We start from the raw sequence: 19924 nt of genomic DNA on the forward strand, positions 1-19924 counted from the left end.
TAGAGTCAACTCTTCCAGAAAGCCAACCAATCAGCAGGTCAACTGCTCTGTCACAACTGGAAGAGGTGAGAGCTGTGAAGTGTTGGTGCAATGGTAAAGTGCAGAGCGGAGAGCTGGTCGATTAGCCTGCCTAGAGAAGACGGGGCAAAGTGGGCTTATTTTTAACATGCGATAACTAGACCAGTGTACCTGAGCAGCAAATTCCATTATGTACATCATGAGGACAGTGCATGAGGAATCCATGCTGATCATAGTGGCCACAGGAAACTGCAAATCATGACATTACCATAATGTAATGGGGGTTGTTTGGTTCATGAAAAGAAAAAGAAAATGCTTGGTTTGTCATTTTGCTCTGTGCGGTTCACATCCATTATTTCATACAATCAGAACAGAACAACATTAGCATTAATTTGTAGTAATGGCTTAGGAAAATTGACGGATATTCATTCTGCTTTTGGCCTCCGCTAATTCCTGAGAAAATATCTCGATCTTTAGCTTCTAAATGCTCCACAATGTTCACCAGCTAGATGTTAACTCTGTCTGCCTGCTGTTTGGTGCTGAGCAAATAGTGTAAATTGGGTTTATTACAGCTTCTTCTCTGAAACAGCTGCCTGCTGTGTCCGCAAAAATCTGCGCTGATGAGAGAGTGAACCGAAAGTTACCGGCCTTGAAACCATGACAATAAGCTAAAACACACTTTAAACCTCAGTAGAGCTGAGGAAAATGCAGAACGAGATGATCATTTTCTGTGAGTTTTTCACTGCAAACCAACCTTTTCAAATACAAGTACCAATGTGGTCCATTGTTATTATAAAAAAATACTGATTATATTTTTTCACTGCAAGTCAATTCAATTTGAGGTGTCGCTCCTCTAACTGCAACTAGATGTTGACTCAAAGAATTCAAAGACTAAACCTCCAACTTGTTTTTTGAAATACAATGTCAATAACTATGAATATATGATAACTTCAGCAGTGTTAAAAGAAACATAAAAAGTTGTGCAGCTGTGTTTCTTTAAGTGACAAGTTCATAGTCCTTCTAGATTGTGTTTCAGATTATGAGCTGCGAAAACAAGTACAGGCTTTACAGGCCAAGCTACTGTATGACATGAACCTGTTTCTACTAATAATAGCACACTTACAGTATATCTGTTTTAAATGTCTTTAACACCTGCTGAAATTGTCGTGCGTGTTTGATACAACTTAAAGGTTTAATTGAGACAGTTACACTGCACTGTTAAGTAACTGTTGGATGTTTTATAAGTATACTACAACAGTAAAATGTTAACTGTTTAATATAATATATATGCAAACTGGTATTCTAAGTGCTTATGTCACATAGTTTTTGATTACATTTAATCGAAATAGCCAAAGTGGTTATTAGTCAGCAGTAGAGTGTTTAGCTAAAGATGGTAAAAGTTATATTCAGACAGTGAAACGTAACCTTTACCATTGTGATGAGTCATGGTAATATTGAATTACTTAATTGGCAGCAGTGATTTGCTCGGCTAACATTAAATTACATTGGTTGAGGTCTGCAGTGAAGTCACTCCTGCAGCTTAACTCAAACTGTCAAACAGTATAACATTGGTTGTTAAGCATATAGCTTGCAAGCAAAGGCATGGCAACAACACACAGAAGAATATGCTTAAAATGCATAAATAGCCTCGATATAGTCTTACAAGTTCACATTTCTAACTTGTTAAAAGTTGTGTAAATGTATTTCTATTTAGGACCTGCAGATGACATCACTGCCTCTAACTGCCATCATACTGGCAGGAAGAAATGTGCTTCTCTCTGCCTTGCCACAAATAAATGCATCAATACTGACTGCTGAGTAAGCTTATTCACATGAGATAATATTATTATTCGTTATTATACGAATGGAATAAGTATTCCTTTGCAGTAATCATTTATAAATAAAAGGGAAGGCATTCTTTAAGAGAAAAAAAACATGTTTTGGATTTGTTATAGAAATGTGTCAGGCAACATAGAACTAAAAATAATCAGTTTATTGAACACAACATGGTCTGCACCATCACTTATCCTCGAATAAGTGCAACTGTGCCAAAATCATTTTTCCACATCATTTTGTTATAATTCTTAGTTACTTAAGCCATGCTACGGTCAAATGAAGCCTGCAGCAAGATGTGATCTTCACTTATTAAAATAATATTTGGAATCCTCAGTGGCCATTCGTTATATTTATAATTTAACATTTATTTATTCTCTTAGCTTGGCAGTGACAGGAGGAATGTTGACCTGGTGGCAGTTTGTAAATAGTCCCTGTTGATTTGGTTTAAGTTGCTTACTCGAAAGGATGAATGCTATTATTTGTTTATTCTTCATATAAAACCAAGTCAAATTAATTTGTATTGGGCCAAATCACAATAGGAGTTATCTTGTGAGACTTTTCATATAGAGCAGGTCAAGACACACTCGTTCTAAACAACTGAGTAGTGGCAGTAGACATCTTTTCACATCACTTACCATTGTGTCTCTCTGGTTGTTAAGTTAAGGTGATACAGGTGGTCATTGGGTTCCTTCTATTAAAAGCAATTGATTAGCCATTGTAATTTACGAACCCAGTTCTTGCTTCCTACCTTCAACATGTCTGCTACAGTACACCAATAGGTTGTGAGTAATAATTTTGAAAGTTTGGGATATTGACCAATGTGTCAGTCTGTAACTGCAGGGGTTCGGTTTTGCCACGCTTATCAATTCCCTTTACATTTCCAGCATGAACAAAATACAGAAGTTCAAATGCAGGTTTTGACCAGCTCTTGTAGGCCTGGTACAAATGAAAATCACTAAAATACGATAGAGAGAAGCAACTTGTTTTCACCTGGAGCTTCCTGTCAGTGTGTGTCTTAATTGAAGCTGCTGCCTGTTATTGTTTCACACCTCTATGGTGTTCATTCAGAGTAGGTGTGAAGGTGTAAACCTCATGTAGCTGCTGCCTCGTGCCATCATTAACGTGGCAGCATTTATGTGTTTACCTTGCAGCAGAGACATGAATGGATTCCCTGTGAGAGCACATCTTTGTTGTCCCACATACTGTCTTCGTTTACATTCATGCACTAGATAAATTACCTGTGACAGTGTCACTACTCAGCCTTGTGAAACTTGACAGTTGTTTAAGGTGTCCTTTGATAAGAACTTCTTGTCCCGATTTACCGTTAAGTTTTTGAGTCTAGAATGTGCGAGCGATGGCAGGAAGAGCCTGCATTCATTTCTTCTGTTGCCTATAGAGAAGCCTGGAGGAGCGGGCCCACCTCCAGCTCAATGAGCCATGACTGTTTAATTGCCTGACATTCTGTCAGAGCACACGCCCTCAAAGCTCTGAGAGAAATGGAGATTTGAAAGTCCAAAGAGGGGATAAAGGCACAACAGACTGTCAGGCTCCGAGGCGGATTATAGATAAGAGGTGGAGCTTTTAATTTGACATTTGTAACAAGTTTGGTGCAGTTCAATTTAGTGTAGTTTTATTGGTCCTTTTTGTCTCCCTTGTGTTATACACGGTTTGCATTTTATCAGTCTGGCACCATAAACAATAAGAGAAAGACAAGACTAGACTGTAGAAAGAGCCAGTAGGGAACAACATTTGCCATCATTTTATGTTTTTTAATAGCTTTGGACTTTCTTTTTACATAGCTTTCAGAGGATACTTCTTGAAACTCAATCAGATGATCAGATTTTTATGATTGAGACCTCAACTGTGACTACAAGGTTATTAATTGACACGCTCAATACTGATTATGAATAGATGAAACCCAGGTCATCATTTACCAGCTCCAACATCCTAGATTGATTCGAAAAGCTCCCTTCATTAACGCTAGGTCAGTCAATTTATAACGAAGGCTATTACTAGTTGAGTTTTGCAGAATTTCATTGAAAAATAACTGGAATTCTTTGAAATTTTTAAAGAACAAGATTGAAATTAGACTGCTTTTCACCACTTTTTCTAACATTTTTTTTCTCACTGGTTCAAGACAAAAACTGTTCTCAGTTCAAGTTAAACATGGCCCTGTGCAACTAGTACTTTTCGGAAAATAAGACAAAATGTGATAGAATACAATTGAATTTTGGATTATTTATTAAGTCTTTATTGTCCTTTTTTTGTATTATAAATGTTCCAAATCAGATTTCATCAACATGTTTGCATATTTTTAAAGCTGGTGTTAGGAATGTTCAAAAAACCTTTTTGTAATATATTTTATATTTATATTCTGCCTGTGCACTCATGCACGTTACAGAGTCTCCCACAAGCGCCCATCTTTTGGAGCTAGTGCTGCTAGCTTCTAGCTATTAAGGAGTTGCCAACAGATGGCAGGGTTTTCCTGTTGTGTCCTTTTCTATAATCTATTTTATTCTTGCTAGTTTATCAAGATTACCAACCCTAGCTTTACATCCAATGTTCACCTGCTCCTCAATATTAAAATATTTTCTTTTAGGCTTGATGATTGTGACTACCAAACTATAATTATTTTCAAATTATAGCTCCACTTCTGTAGAGATATGATTTACTACTGCCGTCTCTTTTTTTCATCTCCTCGCCTGTCAAAAATGTTTTGTACTGCTGCCGTTAGTAAATGTTTTTTGGAAACCAAAGTCAACAATTGACGATGGCTATCCAGCACGCATTCAGGCATACGCCCCAAGGTTAGTCTAAACCTGCTAAAGCAATTCCTGACTGCTGCTTGAAACATTAAAACACCTCACATAATGTTGTAGGAAATAGTCTTCATGAAAACTGCTAGATACTGAGGGTCACAAAATAAATAAGAAGGGTCACAAATGTTTAGTTTTTTGTCATGTGTTTCTAACCTCTGCTTTTATTCTCTGAAATACCACATCTTTAGTAGTGCAACGGATCATAAAACTCACGGCCCGGTGTTATCCTTTTACTTTGTTATAGTCACCTAAAGTGGGTTTTTTTCACATAAAAACACATAATTCAAATGATGAGAAAATAAAAGATTGTATTTTTATGGGGTAAAACAAATCTTGTCATTCGTAGTTTTAATGATGTATTATAAGCTTCTTAGAGGTAGTGTAAAAATGTCATAATCCATCTCTAATATCTATTGATGTTTCTGTGAAATCATCTTGTTCACACAACTGTATATAATCCAGTTTCTCACCAACACTACATTTTACGAGATTGCATGTGAACACATCATGATATGGTTATAATTTACCTTCGCCCAACACACATTTGCACTGAACAGAGCCTGATATAATCATAATATAACTGAAGGGAACCATTGTTCTTCTCCTTTCAATTTAAACACGGATTGGTTGTTTACAATGTAACATTATCAGAGATCGGCAACTAGAAAAGCATAAATGCGATGTCCTGATCGCATATTTTACTGAATATTGGCGGACACCGATTGTCAGTAAAAACTTTATTTCCCAACTGTAATGGTTGACATTAAACTGTGTGATTAATCCATGGTTCATATAAGTGCCGAATCGCGAGGGGGGATCTGTACCGATCAGGGATCAACAGTGGTCCGTTACACCACTACAGGCCTCTGATAACTATTCAAATGAAACAGTGAGACTTGGTTGAAGTTATCCTTTTTGAAACTGGCACCTGCTTGAATCTGATCAGCCAAACTAGATGCAATGTCACAAATCATGCCCTCATGTACATGACAACTCAGATTTAAGGTGAGCAGAGAAACTCAAACTCAAGTTTAATGTGAAAACAGCCCCTAGTGTCCGACTCTGCACATACGTGATTCTGCACCGTGAAGTTCAAACATCCAAGTGAACGTAATGTATTTTTGGCCGGAGTTGGACTGTATAGAATATAACTAAAAGCCACCACTTACTGTGTCAGTTTGTTGTGTGATATATCCTCAGGTCTGCTATACGCCTAATCGCCTAATCAGTTCAACTCAAAAAAAGACAATCCCTACTGTGGACTTAGCTAGCCCTCTCAGTGAGAAAAGTGGCATAGTTTTGAAGTTTTGTTGTTGCTTTTTTTCTCCCGGGGCACTCCAGTTTCCTCCAACCATACCATGCAGGTCAATAAACTGCTGTTAGGTGTGACTGTGTCATCGTCTGACTATGTTTGGGAACGTTGTGAGAGACCAGTGAACTGCCCAGGGCTTTCCCTTACTTTGGCTGCAGCCTTCCATGACTGGATGGTTATGAGTAAGAGTGTTAAGAGTATAGAATAAAAGGTGCAAAAAAAAAGGTCAATTTTCAGCTGTGAGTGATAAAAGCAGTGACTGGATTGCTCAGAACAGTCTATCAAGCTGTGTAGCATCTCATAATGTAATAACTGTGCATGGGGTAGAACATTTTCTTTCTCTGTTCCCTTCATGTTAGGATACATTATTAACTTCTAAACTTAGTATACGGGTAACCTGTAATAGTATAATAATAAGTAAAACTTAATACTCATGCACACAATCTTTTTTCTCTCTCATTCTTTGCCATGTCCCATAGGAAACACTGAGTAAAACATCAGTGTGTGGTTTGTGATGTCGGTCGTCAGGAAAAAAGAACGACCACTCCTTTCCCAAAATCTTGACCCTGACATATTTTTGCAATCCAAGAACACGTCAAGCCACTGAAAAATTATTGTTTTGGATACAGCTTAATGGAAGCAAAGTGGGCTTGTCCACAGCTCCTTTCTCTGAGTTGTTGTAGCTACGGACTCTTGCCCAAGCCATGCAATTATGTAGATTCCACAGATTCTAACATAACTGGTACTTTTTCACCACACAAAAATAAATAGTCTCAAAGTGCATATGTGGCATGGGGTCAGGCATTGTTTGACTGTAACTCACTCAAGTGTAGCAAACTCCACATATACCACATATATTCCATTTATACCTTTAAATGTAAATCTTCCCTTCAGCAGAAACGGGTCTGGTCTGACCGCGTAATCAATCATTACTGGAGACGTGAAAATGAACGATGACAATAGTGACAGGTCAATAACGTCTATTTCTAAGAATGATACTGTTGTCTGATTGTTCTGCTTGTGGTATAAAGCTGTGGCATTTCTCCACATGAAGACACTCTTCATATCACAGTAGGCAGATTTGTAAAGAAAAAAACTGTAAGTGCATCTGTGCTGTTCCCACACAGCAATGATAGTACTGTATTTCTGTCTTTTTTAAGCGTTCACATAAGTGTCTCAGAACAGCCGACATGTGGAAGCAATATATATGTATTATTATATTCCTTTATTGATCCCCATGGGGGAAATTCAAGTGTACAGACTCAGTGTCCATCACCCACATGGTTTAAAGGGACAGTTAAAACTTTATGTTAGGTTTTCTGACCGTCATTAGTTATGGAAGCAAGGGCGCTTGGTGGAGCTGATGTGGGATGAGTTAAATGCCAAGAATTGAGATTGTGTGATTTCCCGGCATTTCTTGCTAAAATCTGCTCCCGTTTCCTGAGGAAAATACCTTCAGGGACCCTGGATTTGAGTATTTACCGTAAAGAAAATCATTTATCAGTGGGGGGTTTTTAAACTCAAAGACTCTACTCAAATTGCTGTTCTACTTCATTCTACTACCAAATAAACTACTTAGAATGTCATATTTATATATATTGTGGTATTGCTACTTTACTTTATAAAAGTAAAGGATCTGAATACTTTGTCTACCACTGAACATTAACATTGCTTTATTTTACAAAAACGTAAAATAATTTGTTATTTTTCTTACTGCCTTTTTAAATTTGGACCTGTAGTGCACAGAAATGTAGATGAAATTGACAAGATGTGGAAAACTGCTGGCTATTAATGGCTCTCTACAACAGCCCCATTAGAGATTTATTTAAAAATAATCTGTTAAATTGGCCAGTACCACTGTTGACTTCTCAACTTGTCATTGAACTGGACAGCTTCCAGTTGTCAATGTTTGTAATTGTGTAAGTGTAGAGCAGGACATTTATTGAAAAGAGCATTAAACCTGATTGAATCTAGGTAAAGGTTATGAAAAAGGCCAGTTTGTGTGGGTGTGTAACCCTTCAAGATATGTCTCCCGTTCTGCACACTAAAGGGCGTAAGTTTCTACAGTCAAGGTGACCAGCAACCACAAATCACCATGTCCACCATAGCAGATGAATTTCAGGATAAGCTCTTCATGGTTCTGTTCATAGATGTATTACACATCATACTAAAAAGCAGACACGGTTGTGGCTGGAACCTAGTTCTCTCCTTGCATGAGTGAAAAGTCTCATCTTCTGAGAGAGAGAAATGAGCTGTGCATGGAGATGAACAGAAATCAGAGCCCTCCCTCATTACACAGCCATGACTGTGGCAGGTGGAAGGGCATTATTAAATAATGAGTCTGACAAACAAGCAAGGAAACGTATTGGTTAGGGACGCATCTCAATCAGACTCTCTGGGTTACAGCCATACAGTACTCCATACAGGCTTTAGGAACTTTGTCCTGTAGTGAGATAAAGAAATCACACATGCTGTGTTAAGCAACAATCATAGAATATTTATTATCCACAATTCACTGTTGTCATTCACAAGGAAACACAAGTAACGTTGTCTAGTAAACAGGCAGCATTAGTGAGCGGGGACCTTACAAGTGCTAACTAAAAAACTCATATTCGTCTTTAATATTTCAGGTATTATAATAGAGTACTTATCGAAGTAATAAAAAACTCACTAGTAATAAACCGTCATTATATTGTTTATATTCTCAAAATATATAAGACAAATTCAGACATAGTTGATGTATGCACATGTGTCTGCAGTGTGGAAACAACAATAATGCTTCTAAAACCATTTCTGATGCGCACACTTTAGACCATTCACCATTTCCAAAACCTAGTCCAGGTGTTTGAAAATAAATGTCTGTATCACAAAGTGAGTCATTGGCTTATAAATATCATAGTTCTCTAAATTACATTTAAGAAAGCTCTTTGGAGTCAGCTCAGGAGGGAAAACAAGTTCTACACCAGAAGTGATAAATAAGACACGTTTGTCAAATAACTCAGTCCTGGTTACAGCAAAGTGTAGAAGAAACTATAAGGATAATTCACAAGCAATGACGTCATGGATCAAATGTCTGTATGCCCAAAGAGGAATGGTCCTTTGTCTGCACTACTGTTCATTCTTTCAAATAATCCTTATGTTCTCTTACTGGTCTGTTATTCTGCAAATACCTCTATGACAATTTTTGGGTGCATTTGAGAAGCAATTACAATGTGATATTCACAAGCAGGCATCATCAACCATCCTTTGTAATATTTAAGCCGCTTCCTTTACCCAATGTTCTTTTGTACCTCATTTTAAACATGTCCAACAAGTTGAAAGGTCACCTAACGCTGCCTGCTTCTGCAATCTCAACCAGGCCTGGAAAAAAAAGTTCAGTAATGAAGTCAGATACATTTATCTTTACGTGTGTAAAAAAAAAAGTGTATTAAATTGCTTCTGGATTTTAATCCAGGGGGATGTGAGACACTTAAAATGGCAACTGTAAATAGTGTTTGTAACCGCTTGACTTTTTCACAAAAGAAGCTCAGCGATTTTATTAAAATCTTTCCATTCATCGTCCCCTCTTTCACAGCGACTTATGCTGGTGCCATAAAGGTTCTGCTACTTTTCATATCATTCAATACATTAATGAGACACATTGGCCTCATTACACTCTAGGCTGCCTGCCTCTCTGGGGAACGAGGGCAGCAGGGAGAGAGCGGGCCTGCTGATGATTGCTCTGTTCTCCACAGAGCTTAGCTTCCCTTTAATCATCTCCCTTTCTCAACCGTCTCCTGTCGTGGCCTTGGGCAAATCACAAGCGCAAACTCACCACTGTTTCATCAATATTGTGTCATTTTTTCCCTCACTGTGGGATCATTGTGTGATAAATGATGTTCACCATGATATACCATATTGCCTAACTTTGTAGATACCATGGGACTGAGCAAATGGTTTGAGGCAATGTTATGTAAAACGGCCACAGAGCATTTCCCATTGTACAGTGACAGTATGTAAATATCACATGAACTACAATAACAAGTGGCACTTTGTCATTTTTGTCAGACCTGATTCTGTTGTGTGAAATATGGAGACCAATACAGTTAAGGCTAGTTGAGGTTCAGCTCTAAAACACCTGTGTACTGATCATTTTAACTGGGTGACCACATGTCACTATAACCACAAAGGACAGCTGCATAATCTCTTAAATTTAGGATATCATTTGTTTTTGGATGCCTTTTTGAAATCTGATGTATTTTTGGGGATTGTTTCTCAGTGCAGTGATCAAACCTGATCAAATTAGCCTAAAGAGACAAAATTTGTTGGTTTGTAATTATGCATGTCTTGTAACAAAACAGCTTCTGCTATTTTTGGATTCAGCATTATCCTTTTCTCTTTCCTTTTTTTCTTTTTTTTTCAAGGTACACAGAGAATCGCCGTCACATTAAATTAAAGGCATGATGAATTATTTCTCCTACAATAGTTATGAAGACTGTTGAAAGTTGAAAATAAAGTTATGCCTCCAGGGTGTCACAGAACTGAGCTATTTAATTCACTGTTCAGCTTTATCCAACTAAAGTATGGAATCAAAACTGAATTTGACAAGATGGGGAGATAGTATGACAACAAATCCAATATATTGTACTCAAAAAAGCACATCAACACGCTGTAGATCACTGTTTATGGCAGCAATCTTAAGGTATATGTAAGACAGATAAGTGATAAATATTCATTAGTTTTGTTTATTTCATCTATAGTATCTGTGTCCTGTCCTCATTTTCTGTCAGATATACTATTATAATGGATCTCACAGCATTTCCGCTTCTGTTCAAAGCCCAGGCTGCAAAATAAAGACAAATGCAAAATAATGTCCAGTTTTCCAGCAATAGAATTTTACTTTTTGTCAAGTATCCACTGCCAGGAAGCAGCTTTATAACGACATCACATTGCTGTCACTGATAGAGCTGTCGCCAAGAGATATAAGAGAAGTGTACTGCCGAGGCTGAGGCTTTGTCAAGATGTCTGTGTTAAATCAGGTCCTAGTATTCTGCTGTGTCAAATTTATGCTGGGACTTGATCAGTTGTAATCATGGGAAACAAGGAGCTGAAATGGATTTATCATGAACACATGGAGTCTAGCATGGCAACCACAGCTGCACTGTCATATCAACCACGGTTTAGTTTGCAAGTGTTTGTGCTGTTTTCCAACCATGATTTGCTTTGGTGAACTATTCCCATCTGTGTGAGTTGTGCTAAATAAACAGCTGGGCCATGTCTTTCTAGTCTCATCTGTTGCGAAGTCACTGAGGGGAAACATATTTGCTCTTGCCCTCTGTTGATGGATATTGATTGGATGATAACAGCCCACATCTATATGCACTCTGGTAGTTACTTGCTCTAAGCAACACTGCCAGTCACCTTTGAGGTGAATGTTTCCAGACAAGGACAAAACCAGACCTGACAAAAGGGGGAATCGGGGAGCAACTGCTACTCAAAACATTATCACAGAGGTCATTTACTTGGTATGCTTTGGGCTAGCCAATATTATTTCAACTCTACCGATTTGTTAATGTGCTAAGAGTGCTTTGGAGTTTAGATGGCAGGTCTTGGTTGAGAGAACCTGTTGTTTATGAGTAGACCGGAACCATTGAGAGGGACTTTATGAAGTGTTAAACACTATATTAAAAATCCAGGTCCAGGAAAATGCTCCAAATGGTGTCTACATGACCACATAGTGCACCGAGACTAAGCGAGGAGGGGGGTATAATGTTTTTAGGATTGGCTCAGTGAACAATATAACCTGATCAAGAATGTGATGAAGAGGCAGAGATATTCTTACTGTGGCACTCCTCCTTGTGAGAAACTTTCCGGCCTTTCCTCAAAGTGGTCACTGGTCAGGGAGAGACTTCTAGCAAGGCCAAGGTCTTGGTATGAGTAGAACCGACTTGCTGACCTCTGTAATTGAGATGCAGGAAGAATACTGCATTCGTATCAAATGAAAAACTATTTTAATGCAGACAGGATGAGCAGTTGCCAGGGAAAATAAGTTGATCGAGGAGTTGTCTGCCCCTTGTGGTTTGGTGGTGAGACCTGCTGCCAAGTCTATGATTAGATTTAACATGCACTAATTTAGCTCAGACTCACAGCAGAGGGATGTGCTCCTTGTCAAGCAGTGACAACATCCCCAGATAATTGCTTGAAATGGGACTTATTGTTAATTTAACAGGAAAGAGGTGTTATGACTAGGGTGAGTCAGAATGCCTGATAGGCTGGGGAAGGGTTGTGAGAGAGAGAAATGGAGATTTACCAGCTAACAGAACAGCTGGCTGAACACTGTAGGTCAGCTGTGGCAGCGCTATGAGTGTGATGTGTTTTGAGACCAAAAAATTGAGAAATAGTCTGACCATTTTTATTCCTTTTTTTAAAGTCAGATAGCACATCCGGGCATCATCCCACAGCCAGATAAGAACTTAGGTTGCTGACATTGTGCGGTTGCCAGGAGTGTGACTACAGCTTCAAAGCCCGTGACATGTCAGCTTTTGATCTGAGAATAGGCAAGGGCATCTGAAAACCACTGGTCAAAGTACAGTTCGCTCACATGTCTGTGCTGAGCTGAAAGGTGGCACACAGCTCCCACCTGTTAACAGAAAAAAAAACATAAACCGCCTGGGCAATATGGAGGAAATCAAATATCACAATATTTCTGATCAAGTATCTCAATATCAATATCGCAAAGATATTGTAGTGTTCATTATTGGCGCTTTCACTAAATTTCTAAACATGATATATCTGATAAATAATCATCAGTAATGTGGATTTTGACTAAGTGGGATACAGAAAATAATAGAACAGCTAGAACAATCTGCTGGTAAGTTCAGAAAATGACATCACTTTACTCTAATGCAGCCTTAAAAACCAGGATATCACAACAATATTATGATATCCAAAATCTAAGACAATGTCTAGTCTTATATCACAATATCAATATGATATTGAGATATTGTCTTGCCCTACTGTGTGTGCTCAAAACGAGACTGGTGATAAATATTGCAAGAAATACTTGGAGTATCTGTAAACACAGACTTTAAGCCTCCTTACGGCATTATCTTATTGACTCATTCTGTTGTTTTTGGAAATAATAATTCTCTGTTCCTCGTGTTTGTCCGTTCAAGCTAGCCAATTACATTTATACTGCTGGTAAACATTGTACTGTATATTCAGTATGTTTGGGTGGATTTATTCGTGGCTTAAAAGAAAAGCTAAGGTGAGGCTATGTTTGGATCATCACTCGCTAAGCTTTGTGAGCTGTAATACATTATGGACTACGTTTCAGTGCTGTTTATTGCTGAATTAATCTTCTTATCAAGGTTTAGCTGCTAGGTAGGTAGACTTCTTGTTGTCCTGCTCCTAATGAGACTGACAAAGCACAAATAAGAGAAGAAAAACGTAAATGATTGATTTGATTACATCTATGATTGAATTAAGAGATTAATTATATATTAAGTTGCTGAAAAATTAAGAGCGATTATGATCATGCGCTACAGCTCATTTCCATTTTGATACTCGAGTAGAAAAGATGGAAGAGTACAGATACTATACAATCCAGAAATGACTGTTATATTACAGTTGAAAAAAGACCCAGGGCTTTTTTTCACAAAGCTTTTTCGAAGAGGAGTGAAGTCTTAGATAACGGTCCAGCTAGCCATGAATCCATCACTTTGACTTAGGACAGCGGTAACAGAGAGAAAGACCAAAGAGAGAAGAGACCAGAGTAGCAAGGGGGCTGAAAATAAGAGAGAAACAGCATGAAATAGTATATGCTCCATGACAGGAAGCAAGGAGACAGAGGGTGAAGGAGAAACAATATGTCTGAGTAAAGGAAGGGTGGGAAAAACTACACCTAACTGCAGCTTTTCACCTTACAAGTTTAGACTGATGCTTAATCATGAATCTCTCCTTGATTTAGCTAAACACAAGTTCTTTTAACGGATAAGTCTGGTGTGAGTCTGTGTTTTTGGCCTTGTGATCAGAAAAGACATACACCGACGGCCTAATCCTTTATCTCTTTAGCAAAAGCCTGATTTATCTGTGCCATAGAGCTGCATTGTTGTCCAATAACTATAAAAAGCACATCCATTAGCCGCACTGGGTAACACATTCCTTCAATAAACACAGCTAGTGTACTTTATATTGAGAAAGTCCCAAAACACCGTCCTACTGCATACTCAAGGGCACCAAATATGTATTGATCCGCTACCGAAAATAGTCCCAAACAAAAGCATAATTTACTCCTGTTTTAGTAACATTTGTTTAAAACTACAGTGTCCTGCTGTTTGAAAAGATTAGCCTTTTTTTAACAATAAAACTATAGATATAGTCAAAACCATTTTTACAGATTGACATCTTCAGTAGGAACCAATGTGTGTGAAACTGAGTGTGTTTTTAATCCCTAATGTGAAAATATAGCCAAAGGCAAGCAGTACTCTTGTTAGTCAAAAGCAACTGGATTTTCTATTTCATAATGATGAAAATTAAATAAAATTGATAATATTAAATTGTAAATCCAGTTTCCCTAGACTTTCTAAATATCCTACTACTGTACTCGGGTGACTGAGAACCTTCATAGTCTTTAATGTAAAACTGAATATTGTTTTACAGTTTGTTTATTTAGACATCTCTTGGCAAACTTTCTCACAAAATTGCAGATAACATTATGTATCATGCCTTTAAGAAATATAGAATATGGATGATGTGATGCTTAAAACAGAAAGAGAGCAAGGCCATGTTAAACCTTATAGGACGCGCCTTGTTTAGAAAGACCTTGGCAAAGTGGAAAATATATTGATATATATATAAATATATATTATTAATATATAACAACTACATGATACTGTGTTATACCATTCATTAAATGTTTGTATATTGCACATTCTTGCTAAATATGGAGAGTAAAGTGTTACATTGTTCAGTTAGTCTAATTGGCTTTGAAAGGGTTAATGTAGCTTGAGACATTTTAGAATTTTTCAATCCGTAAAGGGACACAAAATCCTTCAGTTTATCTAAAATAAAAAAAAATCACCAAATTTGGAGATACATGTTTTTATTTGATTAGGATAAGGACCTTCATGTGCTCAGTGAACTGGGAGTGTGTGTGGCAATATGTTTGAGAAACAAACAAAATCCCTCATCTGTCGTATTAAAAACAATATTCAGTGTCAGCGGAGGAGTGCATTAAGTGAAAGACATGTCTACAGTTATGCATATAAAATGCATTTCCCAGCACTTGTCACATCTTACAATGAATATGTTGACAATGTTTTAATATTTTACTTATATTAACAAGCTCATGAGTTCCTTTGAAGGAAAGAAATATAATATAAATGATCATGATCTTCGAGTCATTAAATGTTTCTATCAACTGCCTTGTCAGCCCCTTATAACAGAACCACAGGTATCACACACTAATAACATCTTGAATGTCTTCATGGATTGAAATAACTGTCGCACTTCATGATAATAGTCATCTATTAGGATGTCACTGAAAGCTAATGCAGTGGAATATTGAGGTGAGAGGGAGGTGTTTTTTTATGATCTCCATTGTGATCTTTAATGAGAGTATCAACCCTGTCAGTTTGTCACGTTCCACACGCACTTCATCTCTCCTTCGTCACGTACCATCACCATACTAGGATGATAACGTGGCCATGATTTTCCTGTTAATACTGTAGATTTCTGTGTGAGCAATTGTTTTTTATTGGTCTTCCTAACTTCATTGGTTTCCATGGCAATTACATTCTCTATGTTAGACCACATGGAGATATGTGTGAATTTGAAGTTGGATGTGAAAGAAACATCATCAGTTAACATAATTGGTTTTAGTTTGAAATGTGTTTTCCCCATTTCATTTCCTCTCTGTATTTTCTGTCTTGTTTGCTTTCATCTGGACCTCCATTTTTAAAAGACATAGTGCCATCTAGTGTGCATTGCAGACGGTTGCATGCCAGGGCTGCTTGTAGTAGTTGTATTATCTATTCATGGGCAATGCGCAATGAAATGAGAGGCGGGCTTTTCCCAGAGGAATATTTATTTTTCTCAACTGTTTCTCTGCTTTTTAAACTTTTCCCCATTAAATATTAGACATTTGATGTATTTTATGTTCACCTAGTACTTTTATTTGCTTCCCTGGGAATTTCTTTCAGCTATCCTTCTCAATAGAGCGTTGTGTTTGAGAGAAGGGTTTGTTGTGGTTGGTTGAAATAGGAAATGTTCATCGCCAAGTGACTTTGTTTAACTGATATATGTTTAAGTACAGCTTTGTGTGTCAACTTTGCACATTCTGAAATGTAATAATCATGAAGACATTGTCATCTCAGCCCATTAAATAAGTAAACTCTTCTATTTTCAGTCATATGAAACATGGCAGCACCCTGTTTAGTGGAGGTGCTGATTAAATATTTGTATTACCCAAAGGTGAGTTTTTCATTCCCAGTTTGATTCACATTTTTTACTGGCCAGGTTTTGCCAGCAGATCCCGGGAAAAAAACGGTGAATCTCTCACTTGTTAAACTAAACTTAATGTGTGAGGTTTAGTCAAACATTGCCAGTCAATCTCTCGCATTGAGTGCAGCCTTGACCCTCTGGGCAGCATCAGAGCCGCTGAAGTGCTTTGGCATCAGTGTGACAGGATTAACACATCAAAAGCAGAGTCGGGGCCTACAGCAGCGTCACACAGTCAGTACAGCACCTTTCATGTTCTGCTCAGGTTCACCACAATTTCACGTAAGCCAGCAGCAAGTCAGACGGAAAAAGATAATGGGGCCAACCTGCTGCTATCAGGCTTTCCCTCAGCTTCAGTGAAATATGTCAAATTCTATGTTTGATGAAAGATTGGTGTTCAACAGGCTCAAGTCAGGAAACGATATCTGTCTGTGTCACATGGCCGGGATGCAAAGGAGCATTTAAGTCTGACATTCAGGCTGAAATTATTGCTGCGAGCCTGCATGGTCTCACTTTTCATGATGCAAACATTCGATAGTCAACTTGGAAGGGAAATTAAATCCAAATATATTTTGGGGAGTGTTAAATTGTCTCAGGGTTAAAGATTTATAATCCCGTTGATAAGATGTGGTAATAAGTGACGCTGGGGCAGTTTTATAATGAGTTTACAAATGAGATGTATCGTGAGTACCGGAGAGCTTAAAGACTTGAGCTCAGTTACCAATATGTCTCTCTCTCTCTCTTTCTCTCTCTCTCTCTCTCTCTCTGTATTTATATATATATATACAGCATAACTAAAGGAATGGGGGGGTGTCATCAACTTTTGAGAGAAAAGGCCTTGGTCACACTGTGCTATCTAAAATAATATTTAATTAAATAAATTGTTCACTAAATCTGACTTTTTCTTATATTTCCTAATTTATGTGTGTGTCATTTTCAGCTTTAACTGTTAAGGCTGCAACTGCTATATTGGAACACAGACTTGTTTATACAGGGGGGGGTTTCCTCCCATGTAACAACCTCTGCTTTTGCTTAGGTGGTTGACATAAAAGAGAAACTGAAGCTGTCAAAGAAATTTTGGTCCAACCTGCCTGAGGCAATGTGTGTGGAGGACAGAGTGACCGCTGGAAATGCCAGTGATGAGGAGTGCTGGAATGGACACACCAAGGGCAGGTAAGTGCACCAGGGCCCGGGGCTAACGCAGACTAATACAAAAGCTTACTTAGATGTCCAAAGTCTGTTCAACTCGACTAATCTTAATCAGTCTAATCCTAGAATGAAGGAGCAGATTACTTACTTTCCCTGATTAAAATTTAAAACTTTTACTTTTATTTGTCAGCTAAATAAAAGGAAGTGGTCTCTTAAATAAAATATATAATCATTCTGATTACTATATATTAAACTATATAGTAAAGTTTTGTTTTTTTAATTAATTTTGCATTTTGTCTTAGTTATGTTATGTAATAGAGTTTTCATGCTTCTTTAACATGTGCAGCCAGCGTCCCTGATAATCTGATTCCATTTTCAAGGAAAATATATGTACGAATGCTCAAAATGCCCACAGCCATGGCTGAAGTCACAGTTAATTGATTATCGCTACTTTTATTCAGACCATGTATGATGCATGATCAGCATTCATGTTTTAAATTCTTTGAATAACCCTTGAAGCTGATAATTTAACCTTGTGTATTGGTATTGCATGTGGAAGCTGCTGCCGTTTTCTGTGACCAAAAAGAAAACATCAAAAGTTAACTAACTCGCTGAGATTTCAGAGGGGTATAGTACCCAGAGTGACCTGGGCTTATGGGAAACAAATGCTGTTGTGTGAGACGATCTATGTAATGGCCTCACATGATGACCTGCTGCTTATTTATCAGAAAGGAATGCAGGCAGCCGACCTGTTTTCCCTGGAGAAAGATCTCACAAATAGTCAGAATATTACCCTTAAGAATTAGGTCTGTGATTGGGTCAAATTTAGATACGACTGTTATAACCTCAAAGAGCTATTCCAAGTGCACTGTAAGAATTAGACTCATAGCTTAAAACAACAAAATATTTGCATCTAGTTGGTCTATTGTTACAAATATGCTTTATCATTGACTAATGAGCAACTACTAGATTAGATGTCCTTTTTAACAAGCTTCTTGTCAAAAACAAGACATTAAGTTTATTTATTTTGTTGTATTTTTAACCTAAAGGTACTTCCCTGAAGTTCAAAAGGATGGACTCACCAACCAGGTGAATAACCCAGAGGTGGCCGTTGACATCACCCGCCCAGATACTCTCATCCGCCAGCAGATCATGGCTCTGAGGGTGATGACCAACAAGTTGAAAAACGCCTACAACGGGAATGATATCTACTTTCAAGACTCAAGTAAGAATTGCCATTTCCCATGCACACATATTTTTGGTCTTGATCTTGCCGCCCTATTTGGTCAAGTTTATTCTGCAACATGTCACTCATCTTGAAAAGCTGTCTACTTTGAAATACTACCTAACCTTGAAGCTGAGGTAATCAACATCAGTAAAGCCACAGGAGCCACTGAAGGAGCAAATAACTAATACAAGTGTGTAATAAAACAAAATGCCACCAGGTCCAGACTTCATGAAGGTATGTGAAAACCAGGAGGCAGCGTATTTGGTGTGCAGTATGCTCCTTCATTTAAATCCACTCCAAAAAAATCTATCACAGAAAAATTATTTTTTTTCAACAGTGAAATTGGGATTTACAGAGAGCACCAAGTCCCAAACAGATACAAAGTGCCATTAAATACGCCTTTTTTTCTTGTTGTGCCTCCATGAACTGATTTTTTTGCTACTTGTGTGTCAATTTGATTAAGATCAATATTTACTGTCCTTTTAGCTCTGTTTTGGGCCACCACCAGCTCTTGAGAAAAATATCTGACTGAGAGCTAGTCGCTAACTTTTTTTGCAGGTGGATAGTATAGAGGTCTTATCCGAACGACCCTGATGAGAGCAGTGGTAGAGAACCAAGTGCTGCATAGAGCTGAAGGGTTCTGCAAATGCAAATTCTTTTTTTCTGTGGGTTCATCACTGTCAAATCACGTTCTCACATACACGTAGCCATTTTTCACTCTAGAATTATAAACAAATTCTTATTATTGCATTTTAACTTGAAATTGAAAAAGTTGTATACTGTAGCTTTAAAGAATAGTAAAGGATTCTAAAATCTGGTGGAATTGTTGTTTCATTTTCAGTGATGTGCTCAGTTTGGCTTGTGTTTGGCGTTGCAGGTGATGAAGGTAGCGGCTCAGGCAGTGGCAGCGGCTGCACAGAGGTCTGCCCCACAGACATGGACAGTGCTGCCACCGAAGCTCCGATGGTGGAAGCCGACCGGAGCGGGCCTGTGGATGACTCTGCCCCGCTCCGTGCACCCTCTCTAGCCCTGCCAACCATTCTGGCCCTCTCAGCCCTGGCAGTCCACCGACAATGGAGATAA

At 38.0% G+C, this 19924-nt stretch overlaps 1 protein-coding gene across 1 annotated transcript in view; it reads left to right on the top strand.

The window, feature by feature from the left end:
- The window catches only part of LOC129104747 (glypican-6-like), a 74721-nt gene extending 54797 nt beyond the window's left edge, over nucleotides 1-19924 (top strand). Inside the window, exons 8-10 of the mRNA XM_054615574.1 lie at nucleotides 17501-17637; nucleotides 18663-18838; nucleotides 19719-19924. Coding sequence (XP_054471549.1) covers nucleotides 17501-17637; nucleotides 18663-18838; nucleotides 19719-19924 — 519 coding nt within the window. The remainder of the gene's footprint in view (nucleotides 1-17500; nucleotides 17638-18662; nucleotides 18839-19718) is intronic.

Source organism: Anoplopoma fimbria, chromosome 16 (assembly GCF_027596085.1).
Source record: "Anoplopoma fimbria isolate UVic2021 breed Golden Eagle Sablefish chromosome 16, Afim_UVic_2022, whole genome shotgun sequence".
In the NCBI taxonomy this organism is placed as follows: domain Eukaryota; kingdom Metazoa; phylum Chordata; class Actinopteri; order Perciformes; family Anoplopomatidae; genus Anoplopoma; species Anoplopoma fimbria.